The 19,401-nt window shown below is 42.7% G+C and overlaps 1 protein-coding gene across 2 annotated transcripts in view; it reads left to right on the top strand.

Moving 5' to 3' along the window:
• IPO8 (importin 8) overlaps positions 1–19,401 on the top strand; it is a 79,095-nt gene that overhangs the window by 8,960 nt on the left and 50,734 nt on the right. The window contains exons 2-5 of one of the 2 annotated variants that reach the window (XM_030543362.1): positions 4,681–4,762; positions 7,162–7,318; positions 11,211–11,369; positions 15,024–15,180. In XM_030543362.1, coding sequence (XP_030399222.1) covers positions 4,681–4,762; positions 7,162–7,318; positions 11,211–11,369; positions 15,024–15,180 — 555 coding nt within the window. Of the gene's footprint in view, positions 1–4,680; positions 4,763–7,142; positions 7,319–11,210; positions 11,370–15,023; positions 15,181–19,401 lie in introns of those variants that run through there. The other variant, XM_030543370.1, reaches the window with a different exon arrangement.

Below are 19,401 nucleotides of genomic sequence, written 5' to 3'. Positions count from 1 at the left end.
ATGTGGGGACCTACATGAGAACCCCTAAACTTAAGTACCAGCTTAGATCTGGTTGCTGCCACCACCCAAATCGTTTAGAACAGCTGTTTATGAGTCATTTGGGAAACTCGATTTCCCCCCCCCCACCCAAAATCTTTCCCTCTCTGGGTAGCCTTGAGAGACTCCTCCACCCATTCCCTGGTGAACACCGATCCAAACCCCTTGGATCTTAAAACAAGGAAGAATTGCTCATTCTCCCTCTTTCCCCCCAGCAGTCCCTGGTGAGTCCAGATCCAATCCCCTTGGATCTAAAAACAAGGAAAAATCAATCAGGTTCTTTAAAAAAAGGGTTTTAATTAAAGAAAAGAAAGGTAAAAAAAAAACCCAAAAAACCTCTGGGAGAGATTAGCATACCAGCTACTCTCACAGACAACAGATTCAAAACACAGAGGATGTTCCCCTGGGCAAAAACTTAGTATACAAAAGAATCCCCAATTTGATTATCCCACTAATGCAAAAAGACAAAGTCACAAAAGCAAATAAACATAACCTTATTTATTCTAAATACTCACTACTCTGATAAGAGGCTGATTCCATGATCTTTTCCACTCCAGCCAAAACTGAAACTGACTAAGACAAAGGGATCTTCCCTCCTTCCTTTTGAAACATCCTGTCCCACCATTGGTTCCTCTGGTCAGGTGTCAGCTTGGCTAGGTGAACTTCTTAACCCTCTACAGGTAAAAGAGGCAGTAACCCTTAACTGTCTGTCTATGACAGAAGCACTAAAGCTATGGAACTGGCACGTTTCCCACACTGTTACAATATCAGTGGCATACACAATATGACAGTGAACAGTCTCAGCCACAAATCCCCCCACAATCATGAGTGGGAGATACTCAGTGGTACTCTGCGATATATTCCAATGGTGGGGGACACAGATAGTAGACTTCTTTGCTACTTCTCAGAACAACACCCATGGTACCGCTCCAGAACGGGCATCAGCCAGCACTCCATGGGGGACTTTCTCCTCCTCTCATGTGAGAAGGGCCTCCTTTATGCCTTTTCCCCCACTCCCTCTGTTGCTGAAGGTCCTGGTTGAAAGTAAAAAGAGAAAAAGCAAACATAATATTAATCGCTCCCATCTGGCCAAGATAGACGTGGTACTCTTACCTGTCACAACTGGCACTGTGTCTACCGATGACTCTTCCAATCACTCCTTACCGCCTCTTGCAGAGTCAGAGATGCACTCTTAATCACCAGCCTACAGATACTTCAGGTCAAAGCCTGGCTCCTTCATGGTTCCAGCACTTAGAAACATCATGTTCTGAAGAGGTACAAGAAGTGTTATTAATATTAAAGTGGCTATCCATTACACTTACCTACAGAAGTGGTCCAGGTTCTGGATCTGCTGCCAGTCCAAAAGGGTCGCACCAGATACCACCACTCTACCCATAGTCCAGAGGCTCTCAACTTTTCCAGACTACTGTACTCCTTTCTGGAGTCTGATTTATCTTGCGTTCCCCCAAGTTTCACCTCACTTAAAAACTACTTGCTTACAAAATCAGGCATAAAAATACAAAAATGTCACAGATCACTATTACTGAAAAATTGCTTACTTTCTCATTTTTACCATATAATTATAACATAAATCAATTGGATATAAATATTGTACTTACATTTAGTGTATAGTATATAGAGCAGTATAACAAGTCATTGTATGAAATTTTAGTTTGTATTGACTTTGCTAGTGCTTTTTATGTAGCCTGTTGTAAAAGTAGGCAAATATCTATATTAGTTGATGTACCCCCTAGAAGATGGTTGCATACCCCCAGGGTATGCATACTCCTGGTTGAGACCACTGTCCAAGACTGTTTGTTGGATCTCAGGTAATGGGGACTTTCATTAGCTTGTTAAAAGTATACTTAGCAGCAATAGCAACCTTCCACCAAAAGGTGGAAGGAGTACTCAGGTTTTCCCCACCTGACTATGAAGAGGTTTCTCAAAGACATAGCAAAACTCTTTCCCCAATCCAGCTTCCTACCCCAGAATGGGACCACAGTGTAGTATTAAAAGGACTGACTAGACCACCCTTTGAACTCATGGCCACTTGTTTTTTAACTCCCCTTTCCTGATCGCCATTACCCTGGCAAGAGAATAGGGGAGATGCACTATCAGTGACGCCATCTGATAGTGCATCTCCCCTTCACAGTGTTCTTTCATGACAAAGTTCCACTTAGACCACATCCAAAGTTCATCCCAATTTGATTTCTGCATTTCACATGAATCAACTCATTCACTTTCCAATGTTTAATCCCAAGCTTTATCAGGACAATAGGGAAGCCATCCTCCATACGCTCGACATTAGGAGAGCCATGGCCTTTTATTTGGACAGGACAAGAATTTTTAGAAAATCTCCGAGACTCTTCCTCGCCATTGTGGACAGTTTGAGCTGAAATCGCTGTACCTCTAAAGACTCTGTAAATGGGTCTCGAACTGTATCAAACTCTATCATATTTGCAACTGAGCACCCCTATCTACAATCTGCACACATTCTATGAGATCGGTTTCCTCATCCGTTGCATTCTCCAAGGGTATCCCTGTATCAGAAATCTGCAGAGCAGCTACCTGGGCATTTGCACATACCTTTGCAGAACACTATGCCATCCTGGAGGACTCTGCTGCAGACACCAGATTCGGTGCCATGGTACACTCATCCATAACAAACTCGACACAGAAGCCCCAAACTCCAGTGGGGGGATACTTCTCGGGAGTCACATACAGTGGAGCACACATAGGGACACTACTCAAAGAAGAAGTTGTTACTCACCTTGTGCAGTAATGATGTGTATCTCTATGGGTGATCCATGACGTACCCTCTTCTTTGGAGTTCTCATCATAAACTCTGTGGCAGAAAAGAAAATGAGGAGGGTTTACCTGCACGCTATTGGTTAGCCTCATAGCAGATGATGAGGGGCGGGAGAGGCAACACATGCGTGGACTGATTGGACGCTGCTACCAACATTATCTGTTCAGCAGCACAGGGACGCAGATACATCTACCGTGGAGCACCCATAGGGAAATTACTCAAAGAAGAACCATCGTTACTGTACAAGGTGAGTAACTTCTTCCTTCTCTGAAATTTTGTGTGTTTGAGGGCTTTTCTGAGCCTTCTTATAACCAGCCCTCCCAGGGTATAGTGTCAAGATGGAAATCCTTACCTGGTTTGCTGAAAAACCTGATGGGAAACAAATAGACTCTGATCTTTCTGCTCAGAGTTGGCAAAAGTGACCTGCCAGTTTGGGCATGATGGCGTGTATCCAAGACCAATGATCTAAATTCCTTGAGTCTGTATCAGTCTCCAGAAGCTCTTGCATATTTGTTGTGTTGCTAGCTGTTACTGCTGTGGCGTCATGTCAGACTATGTTGACACTATAGCTTATATCAGCGTAACTTATGTTGTGAATGACAATATAAGTTACACCAACACAAGCGCCGGTGTGGACTCATTTCGTTATGGAAATTATCATTATTTCATTATGGAAGTGCTAGATCAAGGCATCTGGGCCATGAGAAAGAGACCTAATCTTGTATTTCTGAGCAGTTGAATGAGATGTAGTCCAAGAAATGATGTAGTGTAGTTGTGTTCAATTTTTAGTTAAAGTTCTTCCCTTTCAGCAAGGAAAATCTTCAAAACCACTAGAGCTGCCAAATGTAAGTTATCTGAAGAGTTTGGTGAAGCCTTTCCAGAGGAGATAACATAAAGAGAGCTGCTGTCATGCAGACACTGGGGAAAAAGCTTTCTTTGAAACATCTATTGTCTGGAGCTGAGAGAAAAGAGATCATAACTGACTAATAACTACAGATGTTGCTGAGGCTGAAAAGTCACGGAACCATGCAGAGTTCCCTGTTCCTCATGCAGAAGGATGCCGACTGAATTGTGGCAGTATACTATCATATTTTCACCTTTTAATCTGGCATGCTTTGCTCAGAAGTTCACTAAAAGCAGTGTTTCCACTTAGTTCTTCCGATTTTCTGAAAATAGTGTGTCTGAAAAGTTCCCAGAAAATACATGAAACCTTGTGGCTTTGAAATCTAATCTGTCAGCACTTGATTTTAATTATGTATGACTAGTCCAGTAGGTTTTCCAGATTTTTAACTTTTCTCTTATGTTACTATAAATTTAATCCATCAGTTATACTGCATATAACAAAAGCATTTGCCAAATATACTTTAATGTAAAGTAAACGATTTACTGATTTAAAATGGAGTGGGGTAGCATTTCCATTAAACTCTGAAGTATTTCTCACAGAAGTGCTATGTATCTGTGAAGCAAATCAATATGCATTTCTCTTTTAGGGGATTTTTTTTTTTAAATAATTCAGGCACTTTCTATTATTTATAATCAGTTTTGTCTAAGTATTTAATATCTCAGAATCTCCAAGAAAGTGCCTTTGTCACATCACTAATGCCACTTCCTTGCCTATATGTGCTCAGTTTTATAAATATTTATTTATGGTGCTGGAGGGGGTGAATTTAACAAAAGTAAACTTCCATTCAAACTTCCTGTGGAAAGTCTCAGAACACTGCAGTAACTCTCTCAAAAATGATCATCCTAATTTTCTTACTCATTTGGCAATGCAATATTTTAAATTTTTTTAAAAAACACAACTTTAACTATTGGTTGTTCTGTATAAATTTCAGTCGTACAAGATCATAAATTTTGCTCCAAGTCTACTACAAATCATAGTTTCGGATCAAGTTGAATTTCCAGTACGTCAAGCAGGTGAGCTAACTCCTTGTTTCATTTTCTTCCTATTGTAAAAAGTCAATAAGATATTAAAACAAAGTGGCGAGCTATTGTTATGTCATTAAAATTGACTCTATTTTGGCCTTTGAATTAATGTAGGTCAGTGAAGGAGCCAGAATGACTTGGTGATTCACTTTCTGATGTAGGGTGAAATCTGGTTATGGCACACCAAATCTTCTCCCTTACTTTCTTGTGTTTGTAGTGATCTCTCAGATTAGTTTGATTGCTCTGCCTTTCTGGGCAAAATTTGGATATACAGGAGGGCATGAGGAGCTCAGATTTTTTCTTATGAGGAGAGATGGAGCCCACATGAAGAAGGTATACGGAGATTGGGGATCTTATCTGAATGGGTCTGGCAGTGTTTTGAATCCTTAGCTTAGAGAAATAGAAGTCTTTATTAACATGGCCAGAGTCAACGCTATATACTAACAGACCCTTCTCCCAAAAACTGACCTTAAGAAAGTTTCTTTAGATAAGTTATGGGTATATAGCTAGCTAAATGCATCTTGAAGAGATTCCTTATATGCATGTGATACCGAGTGCGTGGTATAGCTAATATTAAGCACGTGTGTAACTCTTTGCAGGATCAGAACCTAAATTGTTTTGTTTATAAAACATGTTGATTAATCCTGTACAATAAGTGGCTAAATGTGAACCTTTAATTAGAACAGTGAGTATTCCACTTTTCCAAGAAGAGTTTGATGGGCATTTTTCACTCACAGTTCTCTTTTTAGCATATGAAATAGAATTTTCCATACAAGGTGGGGGAGGGGTTGAATTTTTGAGAGGGGAGGGGAGTTAAAAAAGACCAGTTAATCCCCTGAATGCATTGGGGCATGCTGCTGTATGCTGTTCATTTTATTTGGCCTGTATATTATCGTTGATAATCCAACTGTGAATGGCATTGTTAGGACCATGTTGGCATAAAGAGAGGCACTTCATTCAGCTGTCACTTCTTTCATATGGTCATTTTAATAAATTAGACTCTTATTTTAATTTGGCAGAACAAAACAAATGTATGTGTGGAGCATATTTCAGTATTTTTTGGAGGGAAGGAGGTGGGGAATAGAAAGACAGTGAATTTATACCAAATTGCTAAATCAACAGAATGCTACAGTGGCTGTGAGAGCAAGAATTTATTCAAAATCACAATCCATGTAGAAAGCACATGTCCCTGGTGTGACCTCAGTGTGTTAAGCTATTGTATTGGTCATTCTGGTCCATTTTTTGTCTGAATACTCTGTCTGAAAAACAAGTTTTTTAATTTCTGACATCCGCTTGACCCTTTTAACATGCTTTGCACACAAACTACAGAATTTGGTTAATACTCTTCAGTCTGTCAAAACTGAGAAAAATATTCCACTCGAATGTGCCTGATTCATGCTTTAATATGCTTTAAAATCCCAATCGGGAATTAACTAAAAGGAAAATAGTGAAAGGATTAGTATTCTAAAGGTTTATTAAAAACTTTCTGCTAATATTATGTCTGAAAGAGTAGTTACAGGCATTCTTTAGGGGTAAGTAAAATTTTCAGCTAAGGATTACCAGATAGCACTTTTTAATGACCTTCATTAAAGGTGATAGGGAACATCTCTGTGGAATTCCAGAGAATTTTAATGATGAGATAAGCCTTGGGGACGTTACAGTGGACCTTTTTGCTGGGATAAAAGGTATGCTCTATGCCAGTTCGATACCAGGCAGTTCCCCCAAGTAGAACGTACTGGCCATGCATACAGTTATGCTTTGTTTTAAGTCAGCCCTGCAAAACTATACTTACTGAGGGTGAGTAGTTTATTTTAAAGTTGAGTGAAATATTGTAATTTCCATTCATTATAACTATGACAAACGACAGACGAGTAGCTTTTGTGCCTAGGCTGATAAATTGTTGTGACAGTTTGCAAAGCTGGTTGTAATAAAGAATACTGTCCAGTAAAGGCTGTCTGAAATAATCCCATATTCTGTATAGGACCACACATTTGACCCTGATGTTTCTAGTGATGAAAAGCTTGGGTTCGTTGACTAAGATCTCCCACAACAGCTTATGCTGAATTATCTATTTGATCTTGTATTTAGCTGTGACACTCTTCTTCAGATCTGGGAAAGATACTAAGAGCTCTGTGTTGCTTGAAAGCTTCCCTCTGTCACCAGCGGATATTGGTCCAATAAAAGATATTGTTTCATCCATCTTGTCTCTCTAATATTTGCTAAAGGACAGATATTCAGGAGTTCTTAGCCTTCTGCTCTGTTTTGTTGTTCAGCATCACTTTGTGCCACTTCCAGTTGTAATCCACATTGAATGGTAGAGACTTTGTTGCAGAACTGAATTTAAGTAATCCTTTCCATACTGCTATGTTAGGATTTTTTCTGTAACTTAGCTGCCATTTACCTGAAGAACATGGTGACACAGTACTGGCCGGATCGGGAACCGCCACCTGGAGAAGCAGTATTTCCATTCAACATTCATGAAAATGATCGCCAGCAGATTCGTGATAACATTGTGGAAGGAATTATTCGGTCTCCTGACTTAGTGAGGTACGTTATACTGTGTATATGTTGACGAAGGGCTTGACTTTCAGAGGTTCTCAGCTTCCGCAACTCCTTTAATTTGTCTCATTAGATTGGACTGTTTTTAACTTGAGTGTCTTCTGCTCACAATAAGAGATTTACTACAAAGTGTAGAAAGTTCAAAGTAACTCCTGAAACTTGGTCTAGTCACTTTCTATTTATTTTACTAAGTCAGAGGAGATCGGTGCATGGGGCTGTCATGGTAGTTATTTCAGCCTGCCACTGACCCTCAGTTCCAGATAAATACCATTCACATCATAGCCTGAAAATTTATTTTTTTGGTGCAAAGTCCGTTACTCAGCTGCTTTCATGACTTTTATACATGTTGGAATAACTTATTTCCATTAATGTTTTCAGTACCAATGTTTTACAGATTTTAGGAAAGCTAAGATATGCTTCTCTACTTTTGAGGACAGTGGTCTAATTCATAGGTTTATTTCTAGTTATGACTGTTCATTGACCTAAGTAAAATTAGTTTGATAGTATGCATCAGGTTTCTAGCGGACGGGTATCCCATTTAAAAAAACAAGAAGAAACCATTTTCCGTCACAAATGCCAACAGATGGGTTCCTTGTTGGTAAATTATCAGAAAGGTACTTGTGGGGGAATTCTGCACCAAAAAGAAAAAATTCTGCACACAATATTTTAATATTCTGCATATTTTATTTGTCAAAATAACACAATTTAATCACACTAGTTTCATTTATTTTGGTACTTTATTTCAAAAATGTCTGTCAGCAAGTATATCTGTAACAATACAGACAACAAAAAAGACTCCAGAAATGTTTTTTGACAAATAGATTTCTTCCTAGCCATATTAATACAGAAGTTTGAGTAATAATTCATTTATACTGCAATATAGAAACTTATTTCCTGCACCCCTCAGAAATAGTGCAAAGGTTTGGGAGAGTCAGGGCTAACGAAGAGCTGAGGGAGAGGGAAGTGATTGCTGGGAGTGAACCTGGAGGGTTGTTGAGTGTGGGTGGGGATTGGGTTTTTGTTCGTTTGTTTTGTTTGTTTGTTTGTTTTGGAGGGAGGGATTATTAGGAAGTTGGGGAGCAGCCTCCCCAGTGCAGACCTGGCTGACCCCTAGCCTCTCCCATTCATTCAGGCACATCTTTCCCTGCACCCCCCTCCACATCCCCATGTGTCCTTGCACCCCACTCCCATTGAGCCACTGGCTCTTTACTGTCACCCCACTAGCTCCTGTGCCCCTGCTTCACTCTTCCCCCCCCACTAGCCCTTCTGAACCCCATTCTGTGACCCCTCCCAGCAGCTGTGTGTGCCCCGCTCTATCCGTCCCTCCATACACCATCTCCCCCATCGACTGGCTCCACAAGCATGTCACTGTAAGGAAAAGCTGCCTTTTCTCCTTTCCTCTCCTTGGCTGGCTGCTCCAGCTGGTGAGCCAGCTGCCCTTTCTTCTGATGCCACAGCAGATGAAAAAAAATCTGCAGGGGACATGAATTCTGCATGTGTGCAGTGGCACAGAATTCACCCAGGAGTAAGAAAGGTAAGGGATTGAATGGCCACAGTGACTGAGTAGTATCGCAGACACTTCAATTCTCATGTCTGAATTTAGCAGCAAAGAATCCTGTGGCACCTTTATAGACTATAAATTAGAGTCTCCTTCCCATGGGCCCAGAAGATGAAGTTGTCATCAATGTCTGAATTGTGAGACTCTCACATTTGAACCCTTTCTTTCACTCAAGTTTATATCTGAAATCTCACTGAATGGAGCTCAGGACTGGGAGCAGGAGCCCATGTATTGAGTAACAAAGCCACTCAAATATGGCCCGGTCGTCCCTCCATCATGCGAGCAGGGAAGGGTCTCCACTATTACAACACCCAGCTCTGGTTATTTTCTCCATGTTGGTGGAGTGTGCCCTGCCTCCCATCCACTGCTGGTGGAGCCTGGTCAGAATCTTATTGGCTCTTAGCTCCCAAACAGACAGCCAGTGGGGAGGCAGTAGCTGGAATTGTGTGGGATGGGTTGGAGTCAGAGCCTGTGTTGATGGGGCAGCAGAGCGTAGCATAGTGGAGTGGTATGAAGCAACAACTTCACTAAAAGACTGTACCTATCAGAAACCCAACTGAATCTTTAAAAAGAACTTTTTCTGGAACTGTGACACTCCCCCAGGTCTTTCTGTAATGTTATATTAGTATTCAGAAAAGCACATGCATTACATCTTTTCCACCTTGAGATCTCTGGTGCTAGTGGATAGAGTTTCTGTTAAAAGCCGTGTTCTCTCCAAGCCAAGGTTGTAGCACAGTGTAGGTACCTTGCACTGCTGTTATCTGTACTGTTACTGTTTAATGGATAACTAGAGTCCTGCAGTCTCCCCTGGCATTGTTCCAGAACCACAGTCAGCACTAAGTTTGGTTATGTCTACCCTATGCAGCTTTTAGTGACACAGCTGTGCCGCTACAGCCATGCTGCTAAAAGGCTCGCAGTGTAGCTGCTGTTTGTCATCGAGAGAGAGTGACGACAAAAAACTTCCATCCCCAACGACCGGTGATAGCTTTGTCAGCAGGAGAGCGCTCCTGCTGACAAAATGCTCTTCATACCAGCGCTTTTCCTTGACAAAATTTTTGTCTTTTGGGTGTGGGGAGGGGGGTTTAATGCCTCTGAACGACAAAAGTTTTGTCATTCACTTGCCAGTGTAGACAAAGTCTTAATCTGAAAAGCACAAAAAAGAAGTTTGACAGGCTTTTGCCATATCATTTTAATTGGTGAAATGTCCAAAATATTTTGATGTTGACCAAAACAACCACGTCTGAAAACCAGTTGTTTAAAAGCCTGTAGCAAGAAATCACTGTGGGTTATTGCTTTTAACTTGCATAAAATAGAGGTGTTCAATCAGTGCCAAGTAGGAATGTGGTGATTTGCTAGAAGGGTAAAAAGAAGCAAGGTCAAACAAACTTTATTATAAGTAGAGCAATGCTGTGGCGGGTATCACCTTTTGCTTGCCAAAGCAATGGTAGGAGGGTGTAGATACAGAAAGATGGAGGTGTGAAGCACAAACTGCAAAGGGATGAGAGGGAGGAGGAAACTGAGGCAAAGCTAAAATAATTAAGATTGGGAGCCCCTTGCTGAATAATGACATCCCTCCATGGAGTGCCTGTATGGAGAATTGCAAAGAGGATTCTCTACAGTAGAAAATTAGGTAAAGAGAAAATATTTTTGCAGAATTGTTTCCTCCCTTGGCAGAGTCAAGAGCATTGATTTCTAGATGATCCAAGGGAAATCATAATTTGGTGAGGAAACTTCAGGCTGGATCACACACAAGCAGGGCTGCCCGGGGGGCGGCGGGGTGGCAAGTGGGGCTATCTGCCCCAGGCCTTGCAGGGGCCCCCATGAGAATATAGTATTCTATAGTATTGCAACTTTTTTTAAATGGAAGGGACCCCCAAAATTGCTTTACCCCAGACCCCCTCAATCCTCTGGGTGGCCCTGCACACAAAACAGTTTTGTGTTATAAAAATTTGCAAGCTTACATTTTTTTGTTGCTCCTTTTAATTTAAAAAGGGGTAGTGCTAGTAGCTTTCATAAAGAAATTGTATGTAACACTTGGTAGGTGTGGAAAGTGATAAGGACGGGAGAAAAAGCAGCTAAAAAAGCCTGAAGTTGGATGAAGAGCAAGTTCCCTTAACATTAACTTCAAGTCTTTTTTTTGTTCTTCCTTTCTCTTCTCCTGGCCCTCTCCCCTCAAACTCTTCCAGTGTTCTCAAAGTATGTATAATCCAGTACGTTATATCCATTAAATAATGAGAGTTCAGGATCAAGCCTTTAATATAAACTGTTCACTGTTAACATATTTATCTTCTTATAACACATTGCTTTTTCTTCCTTTTTTAGGGCCCAGTTGACAATGTGTCTCCGTGCTATCATTAAGCATGACTTTCCTGGCCATTGGACAGCAGTTGTAGACAAGATAGGCTATTACTTGCAGTCTCAGAACAGTGGGAGCTGGCTTGGCAGCCTGCTGTGTTTGTATCAACTGGTGAAAACTTATGAGTAAGTGGATTTCCATCAGTGGAATAGAAATCATCAGTGTTGTTATCTCAGCTGATTTCTTTACTTGGAAAGAAAGAGCTGAAAGAGTATTGACAACTCAGATGAAGGATGGGAATTTCTGATGCCCATATGCTTGCTTTCTTCTGTGTAAATGAGAACTATTGGTCATGTCTATATTGACAGCAATTTGAGAGCAGAAAATACAGCAGCAGTCAGAGTTTTAGGGTATGTCTATGCTGCAGAGAAAAACCCATAGTGCAGAGTCTGAGTCTGGGTCAGTTGGCTCAGGTGGCAGGGCTAAAAATAGCAGTGTAGATCAGTGCTTCTCAAAGCCAGTCCACTGCTTGTTCAGGGAAAACCCCTGGCTATCCATACTGGTTTGTTTACCTGCCACGACCGCAGGTTTGGCCTGTTGCGGGTCCCACTGACCACGGTTTGCCACTCAAGGCCAATGGGGGCTGCGGGAAGCAGCACGGGCAATGTGCTGGCCGCCCTTCCTGCAGCCCCCATTGGCCTGGAGTGGCAAATCACGGTCAGTGGGAGCTACATTTGACCAAACTTGCAGACGTGGCAGGTAAACAAACTGGGCCAGACCACCAGGGACTTTCCCTGAACAAGCGGCGGCCCGACTTTGAGAAGCACTGGTGTAGATGTTCCTGCTTGGGCTGGAGACCAGGCTCTGAAACCCAGTGGGGAAGTGAGGGGGTCTCAGAGCCCAGGCTCAAGCCTGACCAAAAATGTCTACACTGCTCTGAGACTTGGCACTGTGGGTTTTTCTTTGCAGTGTAGGCATACCGTTGGTGATTTTTTTTTTCCCCCTACCCCAGTCTACTTTTTTTTTTTTCTTGAGTTTCTTCCTTGGGTATTTTACTTGAGTAGAACTATTTGTGAATAACTAACCTAATGTATGTAACAACTTTGCTCAAAAGCTCCCAAAATGTTTTATGCACCACACACACAAGAATCATGATCTTTATGTTCTGGTAGTGCCCAAAATGTGCTATGCACTGTCCACACACAAGAAAACATAGTCTCTACCCCAAAGTATGTCCAGTCGAATCAGACAAGCAACATCGGAAGAGGGATTCTCTCAAATACATACATTTTACAACTTAACTAAATATCAACTCCCTTTATTGTTGTGTCACTGAAAGTGCAGCCTACTTGGATCAGAAATTATAACCAGATAGCTAATCCACACACAACAGCATGGTGCTAGGGAGAAAGAAACTTTGAGTCACTACCACAATCTGTATACTAACATGAAATGCCATGGGACCTTTTGAGTCAGCCAGAACTTACCTGACACACTGGATTGCAAAGTACAATAAATACATCTTTGAAACTGTTTCATGAGGCAGGACCTGAAAACCCCCCCCCTTTTTTTTTTAAATGGGATAACTCTGTTTTTTAGGACTTGCCTTCCTTTTGACTGAGCTTATGGAAGTGGGGAGAGGAAGAGCAAGTATGAAAAGAGAATCTGGGAGTGATATTGATGCACACAATATCTAATGCTTAACAATCCATCAGTGTTGTGGGTCTATGCCAAGATAAAGTCTTGAAATGTTGTATCCCTGCTGCTTATGTAGGGATGTCTTTGGTCAACCCATGCTATTTCATGTAGAGGAGCCTCTTGCAGTGAAGTCCTCACCTTTGTCCAAGCTGGCCTATCCTTTCTTGTTTCTAAAAGAGCTGTTTTGTGTAAAATGGACGAATTTGAGGAGGTGGGGGGGGTGGGGCAAAGTAGTTTTGGATTGTAATGTTGCTCAACTAATCTGTCAGCCACAAGGCTTAATAAGCAGTAATAGCCTTGCTCCGTGTGGAATCCATGTGGACTTAGAAAGTATTGAAATGTAAAGTTAAGTCTAAAACTGAAGCTGCACTCTGTTTTTCTTGACGTCCAACTTTTGTAACTGTATTCAGGGCCCTGGATGTGTAAACCACACAGGTAGCAGTTTGCACGGATGCACCATGACACTTAGAATTTCTCAAGAGTTGCTGCCTCTTTACAATGCTTTCTGGCACTGCCAAGAACTGAGAGGATGACTAATTCTTGGCCACTGCCAAAACATGGAAGTCCACATTGAAGGCTAAAGTACTTTTTCTTTGTGAAGGAGTAGAGCCATCTGGTGGCCCTTAGTTATTGGAATACCTTTGTACACATTTGGAGAAACAGCTGTAATTTACTAGATAACAGGTATGACAAAGTTCCTCCTCTACCTTGGTGGGGCCTGTGCTTATTGGCAGATTTGCTCGCCTCACAGATTCACCACATGGGTTGGGAAACAGCACAGAGACCTTCGCCTCTGGTAGAAGCCACAGTCCAGGTCAATTCCTCCAGGAGTTGGGAGGAACCCGGGCCCGCCCTCTACTCCAGGTTCCAGCCCAGGGCCCTGTGGACTACAGCTGTCTAAAGTGCCTCCTGGTACAGCTGCGTGACAGCTACAACTCCCTGGACTACTTCCCCATGACCTCCTCCCAACACCTTCTTTATCCTCACCACAGGACCTTTCTCTTGGTGCCTGATAATGCTTGTACTCCTCAGTCCTCCAGCAATATGTCTTCTCACTCTCAGCTCCTCGCATGCACACCACAAACTGAAGTGAGGTCCTTTTTAAACTCAGGTTCCCTGATTATCTAGCCTTTCCTAATTGATTCTAGCAGTTTCTTAATTGGCTCCAAGTGTCTTAATTATCCTGCCTGTCTTAATTGGTTCTAGCAGGTTCCTGATTACTCTAGTGCAGCCCCTGCTCTGGTCACTCAGGGAACAGAAAACTACTCATCCAGTGACCAGTATATTTGCCCTCTACCAGACTCCTATACCCCACTGGTCTGGGTCTGTCACACAGGATACAACTTTTTTTCTAGCTGTACTTTCAAAGAAAACGCTGAATTGTGAATATGGAATCTGCTTTGTTGTATTGTTGTTCAATACTGTATATACCCTGGGTCTGATTTTCAGAGGTGCCAAACGCTCTCTACTTCCTCTGACATCAGCTGGAGCCACAAGCATGTGGCATCACTGAACATGGTCCCATTTGTTATAAATTTTTTTGATCACTTAGTTATATTTATAAAAACACAAACATAAATGTTAAAAAGTACCCAAAAGCCTAGCCAATCAAAAGAGCTTTCACTATCTGTTGAAGGCTATTCACTTATTTACTGAGCACCAGCAGTGAGCTTGGTACTACAAGAACATATAAAAAGTCCTAGTCCCTGGTCCAAGAAGCTTACAGTCTAGTCACAAGGATAATATTATTTATTATTTGTATTACTGTAACACCTAGGGGCCCTAGTCATAACCCAGAACTCCAGTGTGCTAGTTGTTTGTACAAACACAGAACACAAAGGAGGTCCGTGCCCCAAGGAGCTTACAGTCTAAGTAAGATTAGTCCTGCCTATAGTGGCATTAATGTTGACTTAACCTTTGTTTTGACATTTTTCCATCTGCTGGTAGAAGAGTTAGCATGCATTGTGTGGGCTGTTAGATGGAGGCTGGAGGAGGGGAGAAATGTGTAAACACTGCACTCACGAATGTCAGGCTTTTTTTTTTTTTTTTTAAAGGTAAAATAATTGGATTGTAGGGAAGGAGTAGACATTAGAACTGGGAATACTCAGACCCTTGACATCTATGTTTGTCCTCTTTTGCAGATACAAGAAAGCAGAGGAGCGAGATCCTCTCATAGCAGCAATGCAAATATTCTTGCCTCGGATTCAGCAGCAGATGATCCAGCTTCTTCCTGATAACTCCCATTACTCTGTACTGCTTCAGAAACAGATCTTAAAAATCTTCTATGCACTTGTGCAGGTAGGTTTCTGTGCACCGAGAGCGATGTGGAATTGTAGATTGCTGGGGACAACAGCTAATTTGCACACACAAAGCCAGTTTGATAAGATACTGCTTATTCTGTACATGTATATAATTAACCAGCTAGCAATTCAGAACAAAATAATGTGTTGCATTTCACTAAAAATGCTATTCCACCATGCTAAGAGGGTTCCACAAGCCTTAGCACTTACAATCTTTGCAACGTGCCCTAAAAGTTAATAGATTCAAGCCATTGTGGACTAAGAAGGAGCAAGTCACAGGGCTGGTCTAGACAAACAGTTAGTGCACAGCAAACTGGGATGTAAATCTACCTTGCACTAGCTGGCCACAGGCTCACCAACTATGTGGACCCTGCTGCCATGTTCTAAGTTCTTCTTCAAGATGTGTTGCACGTGTCCATTCCACTGTTGGTATCTGTGTTTCCCAGAATATGGCCATCGGAAACTTTTCCCTCAGCAGTGCCTGTCCGGGTGGCTTGAGTGGCCTCTGCTGTTGCACGACATCATGCAGTTATAAAGGGCAGAGCTACCCTCTTCCCTCCTCAGTTCTTCTTTCTGCCTATGACAGTCATTGGAACTGCTTTCTGTTGCTTTGGCAACACTCATCACCCTTTGTGTAATAATTTTATGTTCAGTTGTAAATAGTTTTGGAATTTTTAATAGTTTAAAAAAAATTCTGTTGCTGTTTCCTGTTTGGAATGCTGTGGCCAGTGGGGTATGCCCCTGTCACCAGGCTTCAAGGCCTGTGCTTCCTGCACAAAATCCTTGCCCGTGAGTGATCCACACAACTCATGTCTGAAGTGCCTGGGCAAGACTCACTTAAAAAGACCAGTGCCAAATTTTTTGGGACTTTAAGCCTAGGACAAAGGAGGACAGGGAAACTAGGCTGAAGTTCCTGCTAGTGGAAGAGGCACTGAGATCACCCTTGGAGCTGTCCCGGTCTGAGTTGATATTGAGTGCTGCAGCTTCAGTCAGAAGTGTGCCTTCACAACTATCCAAATCCCAGCACTGATCTCCTTCTCTGGTGCTTGGGAAGAGGTATAAACCTTCCAAAAGGGCATCAAATCTAGGAAGATCTCCACCCTCCAAGCCAGATAAGGAGGAAGGAAAGAAGTCGAGTAGAGTGCATTCAAGTTCAAAGTACTCCTCCTCCAAGTATTTGGCAGTAATGGCACTGTTGATTCCAGTGCCAGTACAGGCTCCGAGTCTGGAACCACAAATGGTACTGTTGACTTCAGTGGCATTGCATCAGTTGGAGATGATCTTGGTGCTGGCTATGCCATAGAGGTTTGCTGCTCAAAACACCTAAGTCTATCAGTACTGGTGTCTCCAGTGATACAGGAAATAGTTCTCCCAGTGCCATAAGATCTCCCAGAACTGACTCTTGTGGTGCAGCATTTGGTACTGCACCTGTCTTCAGTTTACAAATCAGCCTACCTGTCGGTACTGTTGGTGGGGAAGCTGACAATGTTGGCTTTTCTTCAGCATTTGGGATCTCTGCACCATTCTCCTGTACCAAGAGGCAGCCCTTCCGTGGTTGATGGAAAGAGAGTCCCCTTCTTCAGACTCTGACGCAGAATTATATGTCTCTCAGCCTTGAGGCAAGACTTGCCATTCCACCCTTGACCCTACCACCACCCAGGATACCTTTGGGATCCTGCCTCAGGGCTTGCTCCGGTAATGTGGCCAAAAGGCCCTTGGGGCCCAGTTCCTTATCAGCTGTCTTTTTGGAACTCTTAGGGGTCTCCTCCAGCCTTCAGGTCATCCCCACACCCTTCCTACTCAGTATCTTGATCCCGGTGAGGCGAATCATTGCACTGAGTTGAATCTGCTCCTGTGTCCAGTACTGGGCCTGATATTGAGCAGCCGGCAGAAGAGGTTCAGCTGAATCTTGAGTTGACTTCATCCTCATCCTCTCCAAATGAGGTAGCTTCCTCTAGGACAACATCATCCCCTCCTGAAGACTATAAGGCGTATCAGGAGTTACTATAGATGGTGGCTTCGGACCTAGACATTCAGGTCAAGGATTTCAGGGAGCCCCTCATTGCCTCATTTTGTCTATAATAAGTTCATCTTGAGTGGTTTTGCCAATCAATGAGATTATTTTGGAGCCAAAACAGTCCCTGCGGCAGACCCTCATCATTGTTGCCTCCCACATGAAAGCATGCGGAGCGCAAATATTGTGTGTCCTCCCAAGGGTTTGACTGCCTGTAATCCCATCCTCCTCTAGGGTTGCTAGTAGTTGCAGCCACTAATGAGAGGAAATGCCAGGGTCCTCCAGCTGCCATCCCTGAATTCAAAGATGTAAACAAGCTGGATTTATGTAGTAAAAAATGATATTTGACCGGGGGGGGGAGAGGAGAGGGGTTGCAGCTTAGAATGGCCAACCAGCAGGCTCTGGTGGGATGTTATAATTGTAGCTTGTGCAGTTCTGTGGCTTAATTTAAGGACCTGCTGCCTGAGTATGCTAGGCAGGAGTTCTCCTCATTCTGTTTGAGGGCAGGTCAGTGGCAAGGACTTTGCTTCAGGCCAGGTTAGGTTCTGCAGACTTGGCTGCTAGGTCCATAGCATCTGCAGTCTGTGAGAAGGTACTCTTGGCTATGGTCTTCCGGTTTACCCCATGAAGTCCAGCAAACTATCCTGGATTTTCCCTTCAAAGGTCCTTTGTTGTTCTTGGAGCAAACAGATAGCAAGCTCCATGGACTCAAGGGCAGCCTTGAAATCTTTGGTTTTGTATACACTTGCCCCAGCAAGAAAGCTCTATCAGCCTCAACAGTTGTGCTGGTGTATGGGTCTGGTTCCTCTTAAGGACCTGTTGAGGAAGAAGAGCAGGGTTTTTAGGCATAGTCCTGCCCCTCCTTCAGCTTCTGCATCAGCCCTTGGCCCTTCTAGACACCCAGGGAGTGCTAAGTAGACATTTTGATGGCTCAGTCGAAAACATCATGCCAGTCACCACTATTCCAGTTCCTGTTTTGCAAATTTTCTTCTACTTCCTCAGTGCTTGGTCTTGAATTACTTCAGACCAATTATCAGCGGGGTAGCTGTGTTAGTCTGGATCTGTAAAAAGCAACAAAGAGTCCTGTGGCACCTTACAGACTAACAGACGTATTGAACGTATTCACCCACGAAAGCTTATGCTCCAATATGTCTGTTAGTCTATAAGGTGCCACAGGACTCTTTGTTGCTTTTTTTCAGACCAATTGGTCTAGAGCACTGTGGAAGTGGGATATATCTTCCAATTTGTTCCTACCCCTTTTCAGGGACCTCTCTCACAACAATCTCATCCTGCAGGTAGTTCAAGCTCTCCTTCGGATAGGTGCCATAAAGTTTCAGAGGGACGGTGTTTATTCCGCTATTTCCTAATGCCAAAAGCAAAGTATTTGTGTTTTGTCTCAGACCGATCTTGGACTTGTCTTCTTAACAAGTTTAAAAAAAAAAATCTTGCATGGTCACCATAGCTTCAGTTATCCCCTCCCTCGATGCCGCCCTCAACTTGAAAGATGCCTTCTTCCATGTGGTGATCAATCAACGTTACAGGAAATATCTCAGATTTCTGGTAAGTTAGAATCATTGCCAGTTCACTGTACAATTGTTTGGTCTGTCAGCAGCTCCCTGACCTGAACAACTTGGTGTAAACTCTCAAAAAGCTTTTTTCTCTCTCACCAACAGAATATGGTCCAGTAAAAGATATTACCTCACCCACCTTAGCAGCTTCCAGTGTTTTTACAGAGGTATTGGCAGGTATGGCAGCATTCCTCAGAAAATCAGGAGTGTAAGATTATCCCTGCCTGAATGATTGGCTGGTGAGAGGCCGATCCAGGATTCAGATATTGTTCAGTGAATCGCTAATCCAGTCAACTTTCGGTGCAGTGGGTCTGTTAGTCAACACAGAGAAATCTCTCTCCTTTCCGGTCCAGAGGATATAGTTGATAAAGGACAGAGCTGGACTAATCTTAAGCCAGAGCTTTCCTTCCAGACTATATGTTTCAGACAACTTGGGCCATTGTTATGGAATTCAAGTCTCACCCAGTCATAACAGTACAAAACTTTTTGAGGCTCCTGTGGCATATGGCATTGTGCACATATGTGTTCCAATATGGCAGACTGGGCCGAAGAATTCTTTGGTGTTGGCTGGCCTCAGTTTACTCACTGAACTATTTCCCTTTAAATTCAGTAGCGAGGTGCCCTCTCAGGTTCTTGC

The sequence above is a fragment of the Gopherus evgoodei genome, chromosome 1 (assembly GCF_007399415.2).
Source record: "Gopherus evgoodei ecotype Sinaloan lineage chromosome 1, rGopEvg1_v1.p, whole genome shotgun sequence".
In the NCBI taxonomy this organism is placed as follows: Eukaryota; Metazoa; Chordata; order Testudines; family Testudinidae; genus Gopherus; species Gopherus evgoodei.
Note: the sequence above shows the minus strand (reverse complement) of the source record. Positions and strands in the feature narration are given on the sequence as shown.